Source organism: Mytilus galloprovincialis, chromosome 10, assembly GCF_965363235.1.
Source record: "Mytilus galloprovincialis chromosome 10, xbMytGall1.hap1.1, whole genome shotgun sequence".
Classification (NCBI taxonomy): domain Eukaryota; kingdom Metazoa; phylum Mollusca; class Bivalvia; order Mytilida; family Mytilidae; genus Mytilus; species Mytilus galloprovincialis.
This window is the reverse complement of record NC_134847.1, coordinates 63131637-63151825: the sequence shown is the minus strand read 5'-3', so window position 1 is coordinate 63151825 and position 20189 is coordinate 63131637. Positions and strand designations below refer to the sequence as shown.

The 20189-nt window shown below is 31.0% G+C and overlaps 1 protein-coding gene across 3 annotated transcripts in view; it reads left to right on the top strand.

Annotated features, from left to right (window-relative positions):
* The first annotated feature begins 2354 nt into the window (after positions 1–2354).
* The window catches only part of LOC143048084 (inositol polyphosphate 5-phosphatase OCRL-like), a 61512-nt gene continuing 43677 nt past the window's right edge, over positions 2355–20189 (top strand). For 2 of the 3 annotated variants that reach the window (XM_076221531.1, XM_076221530.1), the window contains exons 1-5: positions 2355–2762; positions 5662–5747; positions 9366–9466; positions 10350–10376; positions 15768–15875. In XM_076221531.1, coding sequence (XP_076077646.1) covers positions 2700–2762; positions 5662–5747; positions 9366–9466; positions 10350–10376; positions 15768–15875 — 385 coding nt within the window. In that variant the 5' untranslated portion in view covers positions 2355–2699. Of the gene's footprint in view, positions 2763–5661; positions 5748–9365; positions 9467–10349; positions 10377–15767; positions 15876–18186; positions 18325–20189 lie in introns of all 3 variants that reach the window. The other variant, XM_076221529.1, reaches the window with a different exon arrangement.

Sequence of the window (20189 nt, the reverse complement as noted above, 5' to 3'; positions counted from 1 at the left end):
GGTAAAGTTGAAGATGAGCTTCATTTTTTATTAGAATGCCATCTTTATGATATTCAAAGGGACGATTTTTTTCAAGACATTTCTAACAATTGTTATAATTTTATAAATTTAAATAAATCTTCTAAATTTTTATGGCTCTTGACCCAAGAAAATGTTACTCTTATGGAAAAACTGGGCTGTTATATTTGTGACTGTTTTGAATTAAGGAAATCAGGTATGAACATTGACAATAAGTCAAGTAAATAATTTGAGAATAAATACATGTACATATACATGTACAGTTGTACATGTATAATGTAATTTTATTATCTTTTATTCACAATATACATGTATATGTGGTTTGTAGCTTGATTCTGACCAATGCTTATTTTCCAAATATATATATATATATGCCTCTATTATTGTTGTTGTTACCAATTATGTAAATCAATTGTTTCTGATTTTATGCCCTTTATGGGCCCTGTAATTTGGGAAATAAAAATATTCTATTCTATTCTATTCTATACCATAGAAATATCTGAATAAGTTAATTCAACTTAAATGCCCTCATGAATATTAATATTTTTATAGTAGGGCGAACGAACTCAGAGAGAACGGACCTAGGGCGAGCATGTTATTAGGGCGAACGGTCCCGATACCCCCAGGGACAAGTGCTTATAACAAATATTTCCACACCCCTGCACATGTTCCTGTAAAATTTTGACGTCATAAAACAAAATATCTGACGCCACAATGGAAAAGTGATAGTTGTGTGTGTCAATAGTTCAAACCGCCCGGTCAGCAGGGATTGGCGATAAGGTGTATACAGAAACAGCAATTAACAATACTATAATGTGAGTATAAATTATAATACAAACTATATGCAGTACTGCCAGTAGTCCAGGGTTTCCGCTGACGGTCGCCATTTTCGCAATTTGCGAAAAAATAATAATTGTGGCGATTAAAATTCGTCATTGGCGAAAGAATTTGGCGAAAGAAATATATATAACGATTTATTTTCAGCCATCTTGTTTATTTACTTTTTGGGGTTTCTCTGACTTTACCAATCAGACAATACTCTGAATTCACCTTGAACTCGTTAAGATTTTGACAGAAAATCAATAACCAGCTGATTGCATTCATAGCTAACGACATCAAAGGACTAATTAATAAAGGTGTTGATTGTATGATATGACAAAATGATATGGTTAAATGACTTCTGTCACATGTCACAAAAGGAATTTATTAACCCCTTTGCGACGCACGTGTTTGGACAAATTTTTGACGCTTCCTCTCTCCTTCTTCTTTAATGATAGTCCAGAAAATAAAATAGTTGTTATGACGAAAAATGTTCAAAAGCAAGAAAGGTCTCTGATTTAAAACTTTATCATTTAACTTTCATATAGAACATTGATTTGAGTGGGTACTTCAAAGTCGTTTCAGTGACACGTGTTTCAAGCATATAGTTTTACTTATTTACGATTGTCTAGAACTTGAAAGAAAACTGTCGACTCGTTATGATGAAATCTATTCAAAAGGTTGGCATGAGAGTAACCCTTCAATGTAAAGACTACACCTTACACGAGGGATCAATTCCAAGTGATAAGATGCTTCGTTTTGTTGTAAAAACCACTTCTTATTTATTTTTATTTTTATTTTTTTTGGGGGGGGGGGGGGGGGGGGGGGGCGGAGGAGGCTGGAAAAAAAAGGAAAATTTTAAAAGAAAAATATGTTTGTGTTACTTGGCGAAAAAAATAATAGAGTGGCGAAAAATATATTGTTTTGGCGAAAGAGCTGGCGAAAAAAATAATTGACCCAGGGGAAACCCTGCAGTAGTCAGTACACTACATTACTGATTATTCAAATCATGTACTGTCACTTCGAATTTTATATGCACCCAAGAAACTTATTGATTTGTTATCTTAAATGGTAGCGTGGTAAAATAAATTATCGAAAAAGGAACTGGCCTTTGTTCCCAAAGGCAAAGAGATGACAAAGCCCATTGTTTCAGGTTTTGTTCCTTTGATTTTTTCATTCTGACTTGGATTATGTCAGATTCAACTAGTTATTTTGACACGAGTTAGGAATCATTTGTTTTAAAATCAATATTTTACCGTTCTATATGTCGTCAATCCATATGAAATGAGTATTTTCACATATTTTTGTGAAAGGAAGTCTGTTTCCTTGGCAGCCTTACACAAATACAAGCAGAGTTGCACATTTATGTATTTTCGTATCTCATTATTCCTCTTTAGATAATAATTTGTTGAACGAAAAAATCAAATTAGGATAAAAATATTTAAATTGAATCAATTTGATTATGTTTGATAAATTCACATTTAAAGTTCGAAACCAATTCTAGCAAAATCTTCAAAGTCACTTCCGTTTTCAAAATTTGGCAGACGGTTTTGCTTTTGAAGCTAAAAATATCAGAATTTTGATTTGTTTACCTAGAGGACCATTTGAAACTTTATCTGAAGAAATAGAGCTGAATATTTATAGTTACACATCAAGGTTTATACCGAAACTTGTAGTTTAAACAGTCTATTTTATTCCCTAAGCTTAAAGTTTAAACGTTTTATATTATAGATCTTTATAGACAGGAACCATGAAGTTCTTGACAACAACATAGTAGTTTAAACACATTTATTTGTCTATGGCATGCCTATACAAAAAGTGAAGCAAATCTATGTTATGGATGATTGTTTGGTAGAAGAAAGATGTCAATGAGCACTAAGCAAATTGAGGAAAAGTTCCTGCAAAAAGAGGAGAAATGCATAATAATATCCTTTTATAGTAAACCTTAATCAGTATCTGGAATCATCTAAATTCCCTTAAATTATGAAATCTTATGTATGTCAAGTGGTTTTTGTAGGGTATGTCATATGTTGGCCTTCTTAACAGGGCACATGCTACAAAGTGATTGGGAAGAAGTTGCTTTTCCGTCCTTCATTTCGTTTTTGGGATACGATTGCTTTGAAGCAATCTGTAGACTTATACCAGTGGCTCAGATCAATGCCCTCACGTCAATCGTTTTATTCTAAACATTAAGGAACATCTCAGATTCTTATGATTGTCTTGCTTTAAAACTAAAACCAAACAAAGGGATTGAACTTCAACAACTTTAATGTAATGTTCTTTTCATAATCTTCATGTTTGATATTTCTCTTGACTTATATGCATGTTTTAACAACACGGAAAATCAGAATTAAGCAGTATTTATATTTAGTGTTTTTATAAATTTAGAAACACGTCAGAGGGAATTCCCCAGTTTTGATAAACATGCGAGAGTTCTCTGAATTCCAATAAATCTATTTCTGTCATATACGAACTGAAGTGAAGTTTCTATTATATGTCACCGTTATGAAACTGATATTTGATATTGTACTTCCATAAAGAAATAGAGCACCATCTAGGTCGTTTAATTAACATTTAATATACGTTCTTGCTCCAGGGTTTGTTTAGGTAATTATGCGCATACGTATAGTTTTCTTGACTTTAATGGGTATAAGATTGAATGGTTGCTCTGGATTCCTTACTCAATTGATTGATTTAAAACTCATGGGATCGTTTCTATATTTGTCTGATACTGAGGGTTATTGTTGTTTCATAATTTTAAATCAGACGAATCATTTAAATTAAAATAAATGTATTCCACATCGCAACACCCCTTACGGTGAAATGGAGTCATCCATATTATCGTTTTGAGTTGTCTCCCTTCCGGAAGTAACTTCCGTAAATTCTGAAAACAAAATTTCTGAAAACAAAACATGTCGAGAAAAATTAACTCGTTTTGTCGATAAACGTCGTGTTATATTAAGCATGTTAAATACGATCGCAGTTTTAACCGAGGAATGTGTACGGAAAGGAGTCATGACCACTGACCCAAAGGAAATTAAATATGTTTAAAAGAGTTAGGAATGGGGTTCCTCCTAAAATTGTCGTAGGAAAATAGGTGATAAGATACGAAGTGAAATACCTTCTCTCACTCTGAGTCTCTGCTGTGACCTCTGTGGAAAGTTAACTTGGAATTTATAGTACAAAAATAAAACAAAAATACATTGTTCGTACACTTGTATCCGAGATTGGCTATTTTGTAACTTCAGATTACGTAAATTACATTTTACATGTGCAGTTGAATTAGTTTTGAAAATAGTATCCAGCTACATGTATACATGTGTCAATGAAAACAATGGCAATCGTATCCCTCAGAGCAATCTGCTCTTTGATTTTTGCACATATTTACAGGACATATTATAGTATGTCATTGACTGTCTTTCAGTCTGTCTGTCTTTCCGTTGTCAATATGTCGGACATTTAACTCAAAAACACTTATATACATGAAACTTTAGAGTAGTAAACTGTTTAAATGTATTGACCTAAGCTCCCTTTCGATTTTTTTTATAAATTTCAGATTTACCGTTTCTGAGTTATTAGGTAAAAAGGGGGGATATTCCAGTTTTAGGACAATAACTCAAAAACAATTTTACCAATTTGCAAGAAACTTTGGTGAATTGTTTATTTCTATCAACATGAGCTCCCTGTTGATTTTTATAAATTTTAGATTATATGTTTTCGATTTATGAGGTTAAATTCACATTTTTTAAAATTATTTTAATATCAAGAAACAGTAAATTTCACCAACAGAATAGCAAATGAATAGTCTTCCTCATTTTTGTCATTAAAGTTTGCTTAATAAAAGATAATTTCTTTTACCTTAAAAAAATTAAAAAACTTTAAATAGTCATGTCAGTGTGAGATGTTGCAACAGTTGAAGGTCACAGATTTCAGACCACTGGTAATATAATAATTTGAACCCCTGAATTTTCATACAAATCTGAGATTAAATCAAACTTGTTAGAATCATATCATTCACTTGGCTCAAGTGGAATTGTTTGTTGCTTGTTTAAGACACTCCAACCTGTCCAAGAGGAGTCCTGTTTGATTGACTATTTATCTTATTTATGTAGGTTTCAATTATTTCAAGTTACAAACATGCATTGACATTTTGATGACAATTTTTTCCTTGAAAACATTGATGAAAGTGTTCAGGTCAATTTTTGCCTTTATCATTTATAACGATGATTGACATGATTGCAGATTATTTAGCTTATGATTTCTAATTTAAAACATGAATAAAACAATGAAGTTTTACTTTTAAAAAGTCTTTTGTTCATTTGTGGATTATATACAATCACAGGTCTGTGGATGAAATTGGTATTGCCTCTTGAGTAAGAGAATTATTTAGTTAGTGAAAACAAAATTATTTTTCACGCTACATTTTTAAATGTTTTACAGTCATATTTATTTCTTCTTTAATGAATTTACTGTCTATTATTTTAATTTTTGGAGATATGCATGTATCATGCATATGGTTTAAAATGTTTCAAATTTTAAACAATGAATGTAATTCAAGGACATCCAAAAATGAAAAGTGCTGAAAAATATATACAAACTTGCTAAATATACAACACTTTACATTTTATTTAATTTTTCAATTTTTTAAAAATTTAAATGCTTAGTTTTATGCAAGATTTATTTTGTTTATGTTATAGAATTATTTTCTTAAAAGATGGTTTTGTACATGCATAACATGTTTGTAAATATATGGGCACAACTATGTTTGTGTTATTATTGACATAGTACCATACATTGATATTTAATATGCCTTAACTTCAATACTGCATCCCTGGAAAGATGTTAGATACATTTTCACATGCAACTGTCCAGTTGTACATAGCTCTGGTAGCAAGACAAGATGATCATGGGTAAGTCATACCAAGTTTTGTAATAATACATGAGATGTATCATGTATATAATAGAAGAAGTCCTTGCACTAACCATGAACATCAGTGTATCAGTATGCTCAGACTAAAGTATCAAGAACATGAAGAAGTTTAAAGACATCATAAACAGTATGAAAAAAACACAATGTGCAATGCCAAAATAAAAGTTCATGTTATCTACAGGATGTAAGTCTATGACATATGTTAGCAACTTATATTGTTTAGTTCTGTTTATTTCAGGGATCACTGCTGACTTAATATGGATCACATGTATGTAAATATTGCTGATTTTTGTCAAGCCTGCGACCTTTTGTCCCAGAAAGCTAACTTCTTAAAAGCTATATTAACGAAGGTGGAAGACCTGGATGCTTCATACTTTGTAAATAGATGCCTCATGTTACAAAGTTTTCTTTGGTCCATTGTCCTTGACCTCATTTTCATGGTTCAGTGACTGCTCGAAAAAAATAATTTTTGTGATGTTAATTTCTCTCTTATTATGAGTAATAGGATAACTATATTTGTATGGGCGTACCTTGCAAGGTCCTCCTACCGGGCAGAAAGTTTTCATTTGACCTCAATCTCTTTTCATGAATCAGTGAATAAGGTTAAGATTTGGTGGTCACGTCCATATCTCTGATTCTATAAGCAGTAGGTCTTATATATTTGGTGTATGGAAGGTTTGTAAGGTGAACATGTCAAAAAATTAAATCACAAAAATACTGAACTCCGAGGAAAATTCAAAACGGAAAGTCCCTAATCAAATGGCAAAATCAAATGATAAATCACACATCAAACAAATGGACAACAACTGTCATATTCCTGACTTGGTAGAGGCATTTTTAAATGTAGAAAATGGTGGATTGAACCTGGTTTTATAGCGCTAAGCCTCTCAGTTGCATCAAATTCTATTATATTTACAACGATGCATCAACAAAACAAACATAATAGGTAAAATAGTCTAAATATGGGTCCAGCAGTCATCACTGTGTCACAATCTCAAAATAAACTGGCAGGTATCATCTGAACTTGACCTCATTTTCATGGTTTAATTATTATAGTTAAATTTTTGTGTTTGGACTGTTTTTGGGGAAAGATGGCTTCAAGTCGTCAATCCCCTATGTGGTTGACAGAGTGACATCCCCTCACGTCATTCATTTTGTTTTTATGCTGCGGAAAACCCCACCAACAAATCTTACTGAGATTGATGAGAAGGAGACACACAAACTAATAGATTGACTTTAAACACTTTTTTACACATTTCCCCTCTGTTTCTCGCGAAATTATCGTATCTTGAGCTCTCCTTTACACTATTTACATTTATTTTCCAATCGGAAAAAATCAGTATGACAAGATATTTTAAATATATCCAACCTTCATTATATTTTATAGTTACGTCATTGTTGGAATGCCACACTACGCAGAAGCAGGGATATCCTTCACTGGTTATTAAAATCATTCTCAGAGTTCGTGCACTAATTAAAAATTGCCCTTAATTGGTATTTGTTAAATTTAAACATAATTATGTTTGTTGTAGATGATTCAAACATAAACATGCAATACTTTAATTTGTAGGTCAACAACTTTTAAAGTAAACAAAGGCGGTGGGGATACATGAGATTGGGGAGAAAGCAATTATTTTCATTTTTCTGTAAAATTCTGTTTTGAGTATCTTCCTCCAATTCAGGAGCACCTCAATTGATGAGTAATTATCCACTAAGATAAAAGTTAATGTATCTGAACACTTAAAATGTGACCAATGAACCATGCAAATGCTCAGTGTTAAGTTTTTGTGTTTTGGTCTATTTTTCTCAAACTATAAGCAATAGGTCAACAATATTTGTTGTATGGAAGGATTGTAAGCTGTACATGTCTGCATGGCATGGTGCATCTGACCTTAACCTCATTTGCATGGTTCATTGGTTTTTCTTGGTTAAGTCTGTTTCTTAGAAACTATAAGCAATGGGTCAACTATATTTAGTGTATTGAATGATTGCAAGGTGTACACGTATGTATGGTGTAGGTGTAGATGACCTTGACCTTATTTTCTTGGATCATGTTAAGATTATGTGATAGTTGTAGTAAAGCTTTATATTATATTTAGGACTATCAACATAATATCCAAGTAAAGAAGACCAGAAATTTTAAGTGTACATGTCATGCATGTGTGCACTCTTGTTTTATATATCATTTATAATGCTGTTTTGGTTATTTAGAATTTTGATTGATACATTGGAAGTGATGTTAACCTTGAGGTAGTCAAGGGAGAAAAATGATTGTACTTATTCAGCTTCTCCTCTTGAAATTTGTAAAAATTAGCATTATTATAATTAACCATAGTAATTGTCCATGAAATAACACTTAATTTATTAGTTAATACATCTGCAAAGTAGAGACAATTAAAAATTCTATAAGAGCAAAGAAGTCCTGAGAAATCCTGAGAAATTCAAGAAAAGGAGAAACAAAATTCCCTTATTATAAACTTTATGGCGATAGTCCTAATTATAACTATAATATATGAATATGTATACTGTTCTGGTATCAATGAGACAGCACCTACCCAATAACACAAATAAAAGTATATATGTAAACAAACAAACAACAAACAAATATTTTATTTGTCAATCATGGCGCCCAAAATGATCAGAATAATTACAGTATAAATTTCAAACATAATGTAAAGTAAATTAAAAAAAAGGTTAAACAAAGTACATAATATGATTGATTTTGATTTAATTAATATATGTACATGTAGAGGATGGAGATAATTATAGGTATGAAATTTGTAAACACTTCAGTTGTAATCATGGTAAAAGCTTGAGGTAAATTTATATGATTTTCTGGTTTAACTGGTCAAGGTTATAAGAATATTTATTGGAAAAAAATAATGTTATGAATTGATATTCATATTGAATGGTGTCTTTAATGACAAAGTGTTTCACACTGCGTGCATATTGATCTTTTATCCTACACTTACTATAGTAATTATAAGCCAGCTGTTGATTATTATGTGTTGCTAGATGTTTTTGTTTACATTTGAAGGTAAAATGTATTACAGGCATACTTTTTAACAGAAAATAAAAAAGACAATGTTCAGTGAAATACACAATATTTAAAATAAGTTTGTACTAAAAGAGGAAATTTGCAATTAGATTGTAAAACTACTACAATTTCTAGTTGTACTACAAATGATTTATTTTGGTGTCACTTATTAAGTTATGGGGGAAAAAATGGAAAATGGTGTCATAATTAGAAACCACATCTTTAAAATCACTTAAATAATTGATTTTAAAAATTAAGTTTTATACACTGTTAAGTGGATTTTAATATTATCTTGATTTCCCCTCCTACCCAATCTGTTTACAGCTCTAAAAAGGATTACATGTGCACGTAAAATATATCATACAGAGCTATTTAAGTTTCTTTTTCTAATTTTTAGATATCAATTAGTATCTTCTGTTACCAATATTTAAATAAAAAAAAGACTTAAATATTAATTGATTGGTTGCAGGATATTGTGAGATATGGATTCGCCTGATTTAAATCAATTAAATGTACATGGTATTTCGTGGAAAATATTATATGGTGTTATTTGTTTTTCAGATTATTTATTTTTAGTGTGAATAAATTCCCAAATCCTTCTATACATGACCTAGATATAGATAAAGTTGTACCTGTAGATGCAGACTTAAGGACAGTTTCAGGTAAAAATATATATGTCAGAAATATTTGTCATTTTGAGATTGTATTATCAGATAGTGTTGTTCTCAACAATAGTATTCAATGCATGTGTAAAGAAATAATTGTCATTTTGAGATTTTTTTAAAAGATAAGTGTTCTACTCAACAATAGTGTTCAATATGTACAGAATGAAACAAAATACTGTAAATAAGAAAAAAAATCCCCCAAAACAGATATTAAGCTAAGCCTCATATTTGAAAGTTGTGTATTTACTACTACTATATATAGTCATATTGTAAATTAAAAAAAAAATAATTGCAAACTTGTTATAATTGCGAAATTGCTATAATAAGAATATGATAGGTTTACTTAGAAATGAAAGCCTGCACTTTGAATTTTTAGTTTTATGCAACATTTAATCATAGAATTGGAAAAGTTTATCTAAATTTTTATCAGTGGGGCAACAATCCCAATGATAAATGCATGCATCACTCTATGAATTTAAGTTTATAGAGTACAACATGTTTTGTTTTCTTTCATGAAAGATTTAAAGGTATGTTGGCATTTTGAGTTATTAACAGTGAACATGATTGATATTATTTTAAGAGTCTAGCCGCTAGGTTATTCAAACTTACTTATCAAACTTACACTTCTTAAAATGTCATTATTTCTTTTAAGCGTCACTAATGTTCTTCAACTATCAGCTACACAAACACATTTGTTTTCTGAATTTATTTTGTCATAGCAAGTTCTTAACTTTTGTTATATCTTTGAAAATAAACCACTTAAAATTGACTGATTGTCAAGCTGTTTTCTTTACAGGAAAGCTAATGTTTCAGACTTAACCATGAAAATTTAACTCCCTGATATAACATTTTGAATAATTGCATTGTTAATTTTTTTCAGAGGTTCCAGACAAAAGTCAGAATAAAGGTACGGTACAAATTCAGTTAGATTTTGATTTAATATTATGACAGATGATTAAGGAAGCTGGCTTGTCATGTTTTAGATTTTTTGTCAGGTTTTCGGAATCCTCTAGTTTTATCCATTTGAATCCCTTGAAAAATTTGTCCCGTGACCCCCATATTTCTTTTTGTAAATCTTTTACATGTATAATGATAAGCCATCTGTAAAAGTCTTATAAAATTTGAATTACTTTTTAGCTCACCTGGCCCAAAGGGCCAAGTGAGCTTTTCCCATCACTTCACGTCCGTCGTCCTGCGTCATCCTGCGTCGTTAACTTTTACAAAAATCTTCTCCTCTGAAACTACTGAGCCAAATTAAACCAAACTTGGCCACAATCATCATTGGGGTATATAGTTTAAAAAATGTGTCTGGTGACCCGGCCAACTAACCAAGATGGCCGCCACGTCTAAAAATAGAACATAGGGGAAAATGCAGTTTTTGGCCTATAACTCAAAAACCAAAGCATTTAGAGCAAATCTGACATGGGGAAAAATTGTTTATCATGTCAAGATCTATCTGCCCTGAAATTTTCAGATGAATTGGACAACCCGTTGTTTGGTTGCTGCCTCTGAATTGGTAATTTTAAAGGGAAACTTCGCAAAAAAATCAAAAATTGATATTATGTTTATTCTGTATAAAAATGCTCAAATTCATAGATATTAAAGTTTTATTCTGCTAGATAAGAGATCACCATCGATTTTAAATTTAGAGTATCAATTCTCTGCGGTCAGCCATTTTGTCACTCCTGATTTGCAGTCACGATATGTCTAAGGACCAAAACTACAGTAACCCGATGTAGTCGTGATTGCGTGTCGATATCTCGTCAATCGTACGGTTGTTTTATCCGACTAGTTAACTAGTTAACTAACTTGATACGGAAAATTTTCTTCTTTTTTTTTTTTAAATAACCATGATCTGTTATAGACTAATAATATAGGAATTAGTGAAAAAGTCAAAATTTCAAATCATAAATAAGTCTTCCGTGAAACTTGAATTGTTTTCGGAAATGTAATTAGTTCATAATTCTTTTATGTAATAAACTTTATTCAAATAAATTAGGATCTTCGCTCCACTGATCACCTTCATGGCTAAAGGTATTACTCCCAAAGGTATTGTAGGGGGTGTGAGGTGACACGTCCAGGTATTCAAGCGATTTCCTGTTGAGTTTGCAAATTCATGCATCGTTTCACTTCTTAGTGTATTGTGTACACGGCCGATAACTTATAACTTTCCATTTTGAACTATTAGGTGTATAGTATACATCTCTATCTTGCGTGTCCGAAAGTGATATTACTAAACTCATACGCTTGTTTATGAATAACATTTCTGGTGAAAAGAAAATTATTTATAAAAATATAAATAATACAAAAAAAAAACCAAACAGATTTGATGAAATAAAAATCTATATATATGTATTTTTTCCAAGGGTAAATTTGGTAAAATGTAATATATACTCGTTGTCAATGGTGAAGGCCAGAAATATTGATTTTAAAAAATGTACGCACTTGTTGACCATTCGTTTATACGCCTGGATTATAAGTTACGGAACTATAGCGCAAATTAAAATATATACATGTATACATAGAACATAAGAAAGGAAACATACATTTTGCGTACATTGGGGTAAACGTTTTGTAAAATGACAAGTCCACGTATGCCAACAGTATGTAATCATCAAATGTCGATAGACTATTGTATACCAAAAGAAGAAGAAGAAGAAGCGATTTAAATACAGGTCGATATATAACTTTATTTGGCTCATCGAAGTTATGGACATTTATATATCAATTAGATTGTTCTCGAACAAAGGAAGAAATTCGCCATCATCACAATTGTTCCGACATGCATGTAATTTATACACAACTGGAAGTACACTAATACCGAGGGATGTGAATATTTTCCAGGAAAACTATAGAGTATCAAAGTTTCAAATTTCGGGATTTATTTTCTCTCTTGATATTCAATGACAGCAATTTAAAGAATAAACTGCTTGTGTGGTATTCTGGCCAGTTGAAACAGACTTATAATTACATTAAAAAATAGGGAAAGATGACATCTAATTCGTTAATTTTTTTTTTTAATACATCGTTGGTCAAATAGCTAAAGTATTATATATAGTTACGGTGTGAGACGAAGAGTATTTTAAAAAGGACATTCCCGATTATGTATTTTGTTGATGTTTTTCACACTTGAAAAGCATATCTGTTCGTAATTTGTTGATTCCATTCCCATTAGATCCTTTAATTTCCTATCAATTTTTTAAAACATCTTTTTTCAAATATCTGAAGTATTCGATCATGTGTTGTGAGATTTAAAATATTTTGGTGAGCAGATTAATTCCTAAATAGGTAATTAAAGATCACTTTGGATGGACTAAAATAAATAATTGCAATTGTTAATGATCTGTTTGAAATATTTAAGGCTGCCGATCCTAATTTGAAATAGTACAATTTTTAGTTCATAAACTCGTGTTTAGAAGGCTATTTTTATTTATAAATACTTCAATTAAAATAACTCAGTATTTTATCGTTACTAAAGTAATCAAAAGTCATTAAAAGTGATCTGATGCAAAATATAAAAATATACAACAGCTATCCAGTTATTGTGCGATCTTATTATTCCCGTTAAATAATTTTAATTATTTTTTTTTACATTCATGTGTCTGAAACTTTGTCTGACTCCCGTTTACAATCGATACGAAATGTTGTTCACACCTGAAATGCCAGTGAACCGTGACGCCTAGATTTCTCTGAATGAGGATCAAAAGATTAGAATTACATAATGCTAATCTTTTAATTACCTTGAGTTAAACTACGCATTCCACATTCTTCAGGTGTCACAAAACAATACACATTTTATTGTTTCCACCGTACAAGCAAGTGAAAATGATTGCTGGAATGAAGCAAAAAGGTCAGAATAAGTATTTTTAATACACTATCGATCATGTCAGTTTCATATGTTTGTTTAAAGTATTTTTAGAAAAAAATCATAAAAATGTTCTATTGTATGATTTACTTTTATTATTAAAATTCTTTTTAAAAAATCCACACGATCTAATTTTTAAAGTTGCATGGCTATCACTTATTTTTCGTTGGTTAATAGCTACACCAAAAGTTGTCGATGCGCTTTAAATCGCGTTATTAGATTGTTAACGAACAAGACTTAAATGAGATATTTTCACTCCCGGCATGCATCAAAGACTTAAACTACGTCACATAAGTCCGGAAGTTTCAAAAAATAAAATTAATAATTCCCAATTTTCTTCTTTATTAGATTTCATATCAAAATAAAACTTGGTGAATATGTTTTTTATGGTATTATGAACATAATAAGATGAAAAGTGAAAAATCGCGAATTATCCCTTTAAGGAAATTTTGCTATTTTTGGTTATTATCTTGAACATTATTATAGATAGAGATAAATTGTAAACAGCAATAATGTTCAGCAAAGTAAGATTTACAAATAAGTCAACATGACAGAAACGGTCAGTTGACCCCTTTAGGAGTTATTGCCCTTTATAGTTAATTTTTAACCCATGTTTCGTAAATCTTAGTAATCTTTTACAAAAATCTTCTCCTCTGAAACTACTGGGCCAAATTAATCCAAACTTGGCCACAATCATTTTTGGGGTATCTAGTTTAAAAAATGTGTCCAGTGACCCGGCCATCCAACCAAGATGGCCACCATGGCTAAAAATAGAACATAGGGGTAAAATGCAGTTTTTGGCTTATAACTCAAAAACCAAAGCATTTAGAGCAAATCTGACAAAAAGGTAAAATTGTTTATCAGGTCAAGATCTATCTGCCCTGACATTTTCAGATGAATTGGACAACCCATTGTTGGGTTGCTGCCCCTGAATTGGTAATTTTAAGGAAATTTTACTGTTTTTGGTTATTATCTGGAATATTATTATAGATAGAGATAAACTGTTCACAGCAATAATGTTCAGCGAAGTTAGATTTACAAATTAGTCATCATGACCGAAATGGTCAGTTGACCCCTTTAGGAGTTATTGCCCTTTATAGTCAATTTTTAACCATTTTTCGTAAATCTTAGTAATCTTTTACAAAAATCTTCTCCTCTGAAACTACTGGGCCAAATTAATCCAAACTTGGCCACAATCATCTTTGGGGTATCTAGTTTAAAAAATGTGTCCGATGACCATGCCATCCAACCAAGATGGCCACCATGGCTAAAAATAGAACATAGGGGTAAATGCAGTTTTTGGCTTATAACTCAAAAACCAAAGCATTTAGAGCAAATCTGACATGGGTAAAATTGTTTATCAGGTCAAAATCTATCTGCCCTGAAATTTTCAGATGAATCAGACAACCCGTTGTTGGGTTGCTGCCCCTAAATTGGTAATTTTAAGGAAATTTTACTGTTTTGGGTTATTATCTTGAATATTATTATAGATAGAGATAAACTTTAAACAGCAATAATGTACAGCAAAGTAAGATTTACAAATAAGTCAACATGACTGAAATGGTCAATTGACCCCCTAAGGAGTTATTGTCCTTTATAGTCAATTTTTAACAATTTTTATAAAATTTGTAAATTTTTACTAACATTTTCCACTGAAACTACTGGGCAAAGTTCATTATAGATAGAGATAACTGTAAGCAGCAAGAATGTTCAGTAAAGACGTACAAACACATCACCATCACCAAAACACAATTTTGTCATGAATCCATCTGCTTCCTTTGTTAAATATTCACATAGACCAAGGTGAGCGACACAGGCTCTTTAGAGCCTCTAGTTAACAGTTTTTGAGAACTTCAACTTGTCAATGATAAAGCTATGAAAAGTCAAGAAAGAATATTTTCTCGCCAAAATTTCAATGGCTAATATCTTCTAAACAAGCACAGTGGCCTATATATTTTTTTTCTCTTTGGATATCTATATAAACTAATGTTTTCAAAAGTTAATTACTTTGAAACTGAAAAGCGAACTCCCTTAAGTGTAAATTTGTTATCAAATTATCAGATTTTAATCTGTTGTGATAAAAATTGAAATGTGCATAATATCTCACTTATAAAACACTAGAGCTGATTTACAGAAAAGAAGATCTCCTGCATTTAAGAAAAAAATATTGATATTATACAAGACTTTCAAAAGTATGTAAAGTTTCTTGATAAATGAACCATTTCATATAATCTGGACACTTTAGTGCAGAAATGTCTCTTTTGCTGACAACATAAATATGTTAAACTTGACATATTTGACCATTTTTTTTTGCACATAGTTTTGTACCAAATAGATCTGATTAAAGCCTTTACTCAAAAGATGTTTTACATTGTACATGTTTACAACATACATTTTGCAGCAAATTATAATAATACAATTTTATTCTTTTAGATTTTTATGTCTTGCATTTGAAGTCAAAATTTATAAATGCCCAGCTTGTACTACCAGACCACACATCAACAGCAACATTTCTGGAAGAATTGACAAGAGCTCAATCAGGTAATGATTGGCATGGATTTGTCATTTTATATATCGATTTGTGGTAAAAATTTCAACCAAATTAGCCAATCCGATCAAGCATGCCAATCCATCAGCTAAAAATAAAGAATTGATTTGTGATCTAAAAATAAACCAAACAATCCAATCCGATGAAGCATGCCTATCCAACAGCTAAAACATAACAGTCACATGCTTATAAATGTAGGTTTATTGCTTTGAACAGGCATACTTTTTTAATGAATTTGAAATGATTTTTTTTTAAGTCCATATCAACTTATTCCAGTTAAAAAAAAAGTAGACATATTTTATTGCAAATGACTTAAGACTTACATATACACACAACTTATTTTGTCATTACAGAATCAAAGACTTAAGTATGCTTAAGGGGGGGGGGGGGGGCATCTGTGTCCCTTTGGACACATTCACCATTTATTTTTTTAGAAGTTACTATTAATTAATATTAAATTTAACCATGACTGTATGACATTTTATATCTTAATATTTTATGATGTATTTAAATGAGTAGTTTTTGTCGAGCCTGCAACTTTTGTTGCAGAAAGCTCGACATAGGGATAGTGATCCGGCGGCGGTGTTAGCTAACTTCTTAAAAGGTTTATATTTTAGAAGGTGAAAGACCTGGATGCTTCATACTTTGTATATAGATGCCTCATGTTACGAAGTTTCCGTCAGTCACATGTCCAATGTCCTTGACCTCATTTTCATGGTTCAGTGACCACTTGAAAAAAAAGTTCAGAATTTTTTTAATGTTGAATTCTCTCTTATTATAAGTAATAGGATAACTATATTTGGTATGTGCGTACCTTGCAAGGTGCTCATGCCTGTCAGACAGTTTTCACTTGACCTCGACCTCATTTCATGGATCAGTGAACAAGGTTAAGTTTTGGTGATCACGTCCATATCTCAGATACTATAAGCAATAGGGCTAGTATATTTGGTGTATGAAAGGACTGGAAGGTGTACATGTCGAACTGGCAGATGTCATCTGATCTTGACCTCATTTTCATGGTTCAGTGGTTATAGTTAAGTTTTTGTGTTTTGGTCTGTTTTTCTCATACTTTATGCAATAGGTCTATTATATTTGTTGTATGGAATGATTGTAAGGTGTACATGTCTAGTGGGCAGATGTCATCTGACCTGGACCTCATTTTCATGGTTCAGTGGTCAAAGTTAAGTTTTTAAGTTTTAGTCTTTTTATCTAATATTATATGCCAAAGGTCAACTATATTTGGTGTATGGAAATATATTATGATCTATATGTCAGTCCCGCAGGTTTTATTTGACCATGACCTCAATTGCACGGTTCATTGCACAGTGTTAAGTTTTTGTGTTTTGGTCTATTTTTCTTAAACTATAAGTAGTAGGTCAACTATATTTGTTGTATGGAAGCTTTGTTAGCTGTACATATCTGCCTGGCATGGTTCATCTGACCTTGACCTCATTTTTATGGTTCATTGGTCTTTGTTTAGCTATCTTGGTTAATGTTAAATTTATGTGACAGTTGTAATAAAGCTTTATACTTAGGACTATCAACATAATATCAATGATTAGTAAAGAAGGCGAGACATTTCAGTGTGTGCACTCTTGTTTGAATTGAGATCATTTTTGGAATACGGGAAAGGGGGAGGTGAAAAAAAATTTGGGGGGAGGGGGGGGGTTCAATTTTTCTCATTTCAGATTACAGAAATTAAAAAGAATATTTCTTCAACATTAAGCATATTAAAATTTAAGACTTACATTTAAACACACAATTTATTTTGTCATTACATAATGCAAGACTTAAGTATCATGTTTCGTAGATTGTTTAATTTCATGATACATATTGAAAGACTTAGCATTTTAGTCAGTAATAGTTATTAAAACAGGCTAGGCATCTCAATGTGTAAATTCCTATTTTTTTCTCACAAAAAAGACAATTGTGTGTATTTTTATCTTCATTTACTTTCAATAGTCAAATTATAAATGCATTATAAATGTGATGTACCTCAAAGCATTACATTTGATTTTGAATGTAATTATTGATGGGTTATCCAAAAACAAAGGCTCACTTTGACAGAAATCACGCCAGTTTTTCTAGTCTATCATTTTGTTTAGAATAAATTCATTTTTTTTTTCATCAGCGAAGTCTCTGTCACATTTATGAAAAGAAAGAGTTATACATTTTAAACCATCTATATAGTCCCTTATATTATTTTTAAGCTTCTTCAGTGCATTTCAAATATTTATAAGCTTTGACAAACAACAAGATAATAGTATATTTATTGTATGTTTTGTATTGATTGTTCAATTTCAGTGTATTCTAACATAGTAGCATTTGGTAATCCTCCAACTTTTGCTTGGTTAGAGAATTACAATAGACAAAACGACAATCCATTTGCCAAGGATGTGTTTGATCCTTTTGTAAAAAATAACCAAGTGAAAAAGGCAGAAGGTTTGTCAATGTTGTGGTGTGTGTAGTCACTCTGGCTTCTACTAATTAGAGTTATTGCCCTTTACTTTTTTCTTGGTTGTTTGGCTTTCACTATCGTGCATCTATAGGGTTATTCCATGTTTATTAGAATAATTGATAAAGTTGAATTTAATGAGGCTGTTTTAATATATCATTTAGCATATATGTATGGCCATCATCACTTCAAATTATTGCATATTGTTAAATAGAGTCTGACATCTTGATTGTTGTTTTTTTTTAATTTTATTTGTACTTTTATTTCAAAATGAATGTTACTTACTAACTACACATTTGCTTGTAATGATGTATATTCACTTAATCTAATATTACAAGATTGATTGTCTCAAATTAATAGACTAAAGTTAGTACAAAATTATTAGGAGTTCTTGGTTTATGAATGGCCTTATTTCAGTGTCATCCAAAGACAGATGGTTTCCCGATAATAACTTTAGTATAAGTAAATAGAAATCAGTAAAGTTTTAACACAAGGTTTATAACCACTAAAGGAAGATTGGGATTGATTTTCGAGGTTATGGTCCCAACTGTTTAGGAATTAGGGGCCCAAATAAGCATTTTTGTAGTTTCCAGACAATAATCTCTCTGAAACTATGCCACAAGTTTCCATATTACAAAGGGGTGGTTAGGATTGACTTTTGGGGGGTTATGGCTCAAATCATTTAGTAATTAGGGGGAAAAACAAGTTTTATTCTGGTTAAAGGACAATTGAGACAATTTAAAAGCAGTGTAAGGGAGGTAATCCAAAAGGGGTCAATTCACATCAGCATAGTGTATTGCACAAAAGCAAAAAATTTAATATAAATTAAAATCATATTACGAATTTGAAGTTCTTTCACTACGAATAGTCTGCATGGGTCAAAATTTAGTTACAATCAAAATTCAAACCTGTATCATGGGTGAATATTGTGTCAATTTTGGCCCCAACTTCTCAGGGTTGGACATCTGTCATTGTATCCAGTTGCGCTCAGCCAAGCAATTTATTATCTGTTTAATTTAAAAAGTCCTTAATAAAAATTATTTCAGGTTTATACATACCTAGTTTAATCACAATATTGCAAAGTGAGAAAAACCTGAACAAGTATTTTAGAGGTAACAAATCTTAACCATTGTGGGAAATATGAGGGTTTAACGCTTCCTTCAAAATTTAGTTTACAAATGCTATACATTGTAATACATGTATATTCCTTCAATATTTAATAGCTTGCATAATAATTATATTAAATGATTTTACATTTCCTAAACAGCTTTTTTTTCTGTATTTTTAATTTACGAGAACATTGGTAGATCTTTCTGTTTGCAGTTTACCCAGTATAAATGCTAAATATGCTTTGATATGCATTAGTTTTCACTTATTTTGCAATGTTACTGTATAAATTTGTTTATATCTGATGTATTTATAAAAGATAAAGAGTAAAGGAGCATGGAAATACTGTGGATTCAGAATTGTTTCTAGGGTACCAATTTTGTGTGGATTTCATGGTATAAGGAAAATAATGAACTTAAGTGTTTGTTGAAGTATCAATTTTTAAAGACTTTGACAAACCCATGAAATAAAATATTCATGAACATACAATTTTTCCTCGATCTGTGAAAATTGGTACCCATGAAATTATAAGAATAAGCAAAAATATTGTGTTTGTTTCAGTCAAATAATTTGGAATAACCCTATCTAAGCTAATAAATTCTGTTTATAATGGTGTCAGTCTTAGGTTTCTCTTAGAATTCTTAAAATATATACCTTGATTTTGTTTGCTAACTTGGAAAATGCTTATTTTTATAATATATAGCAGGATTTGAAATAGGAAAATATGTGCAACCTGATTCTTGAC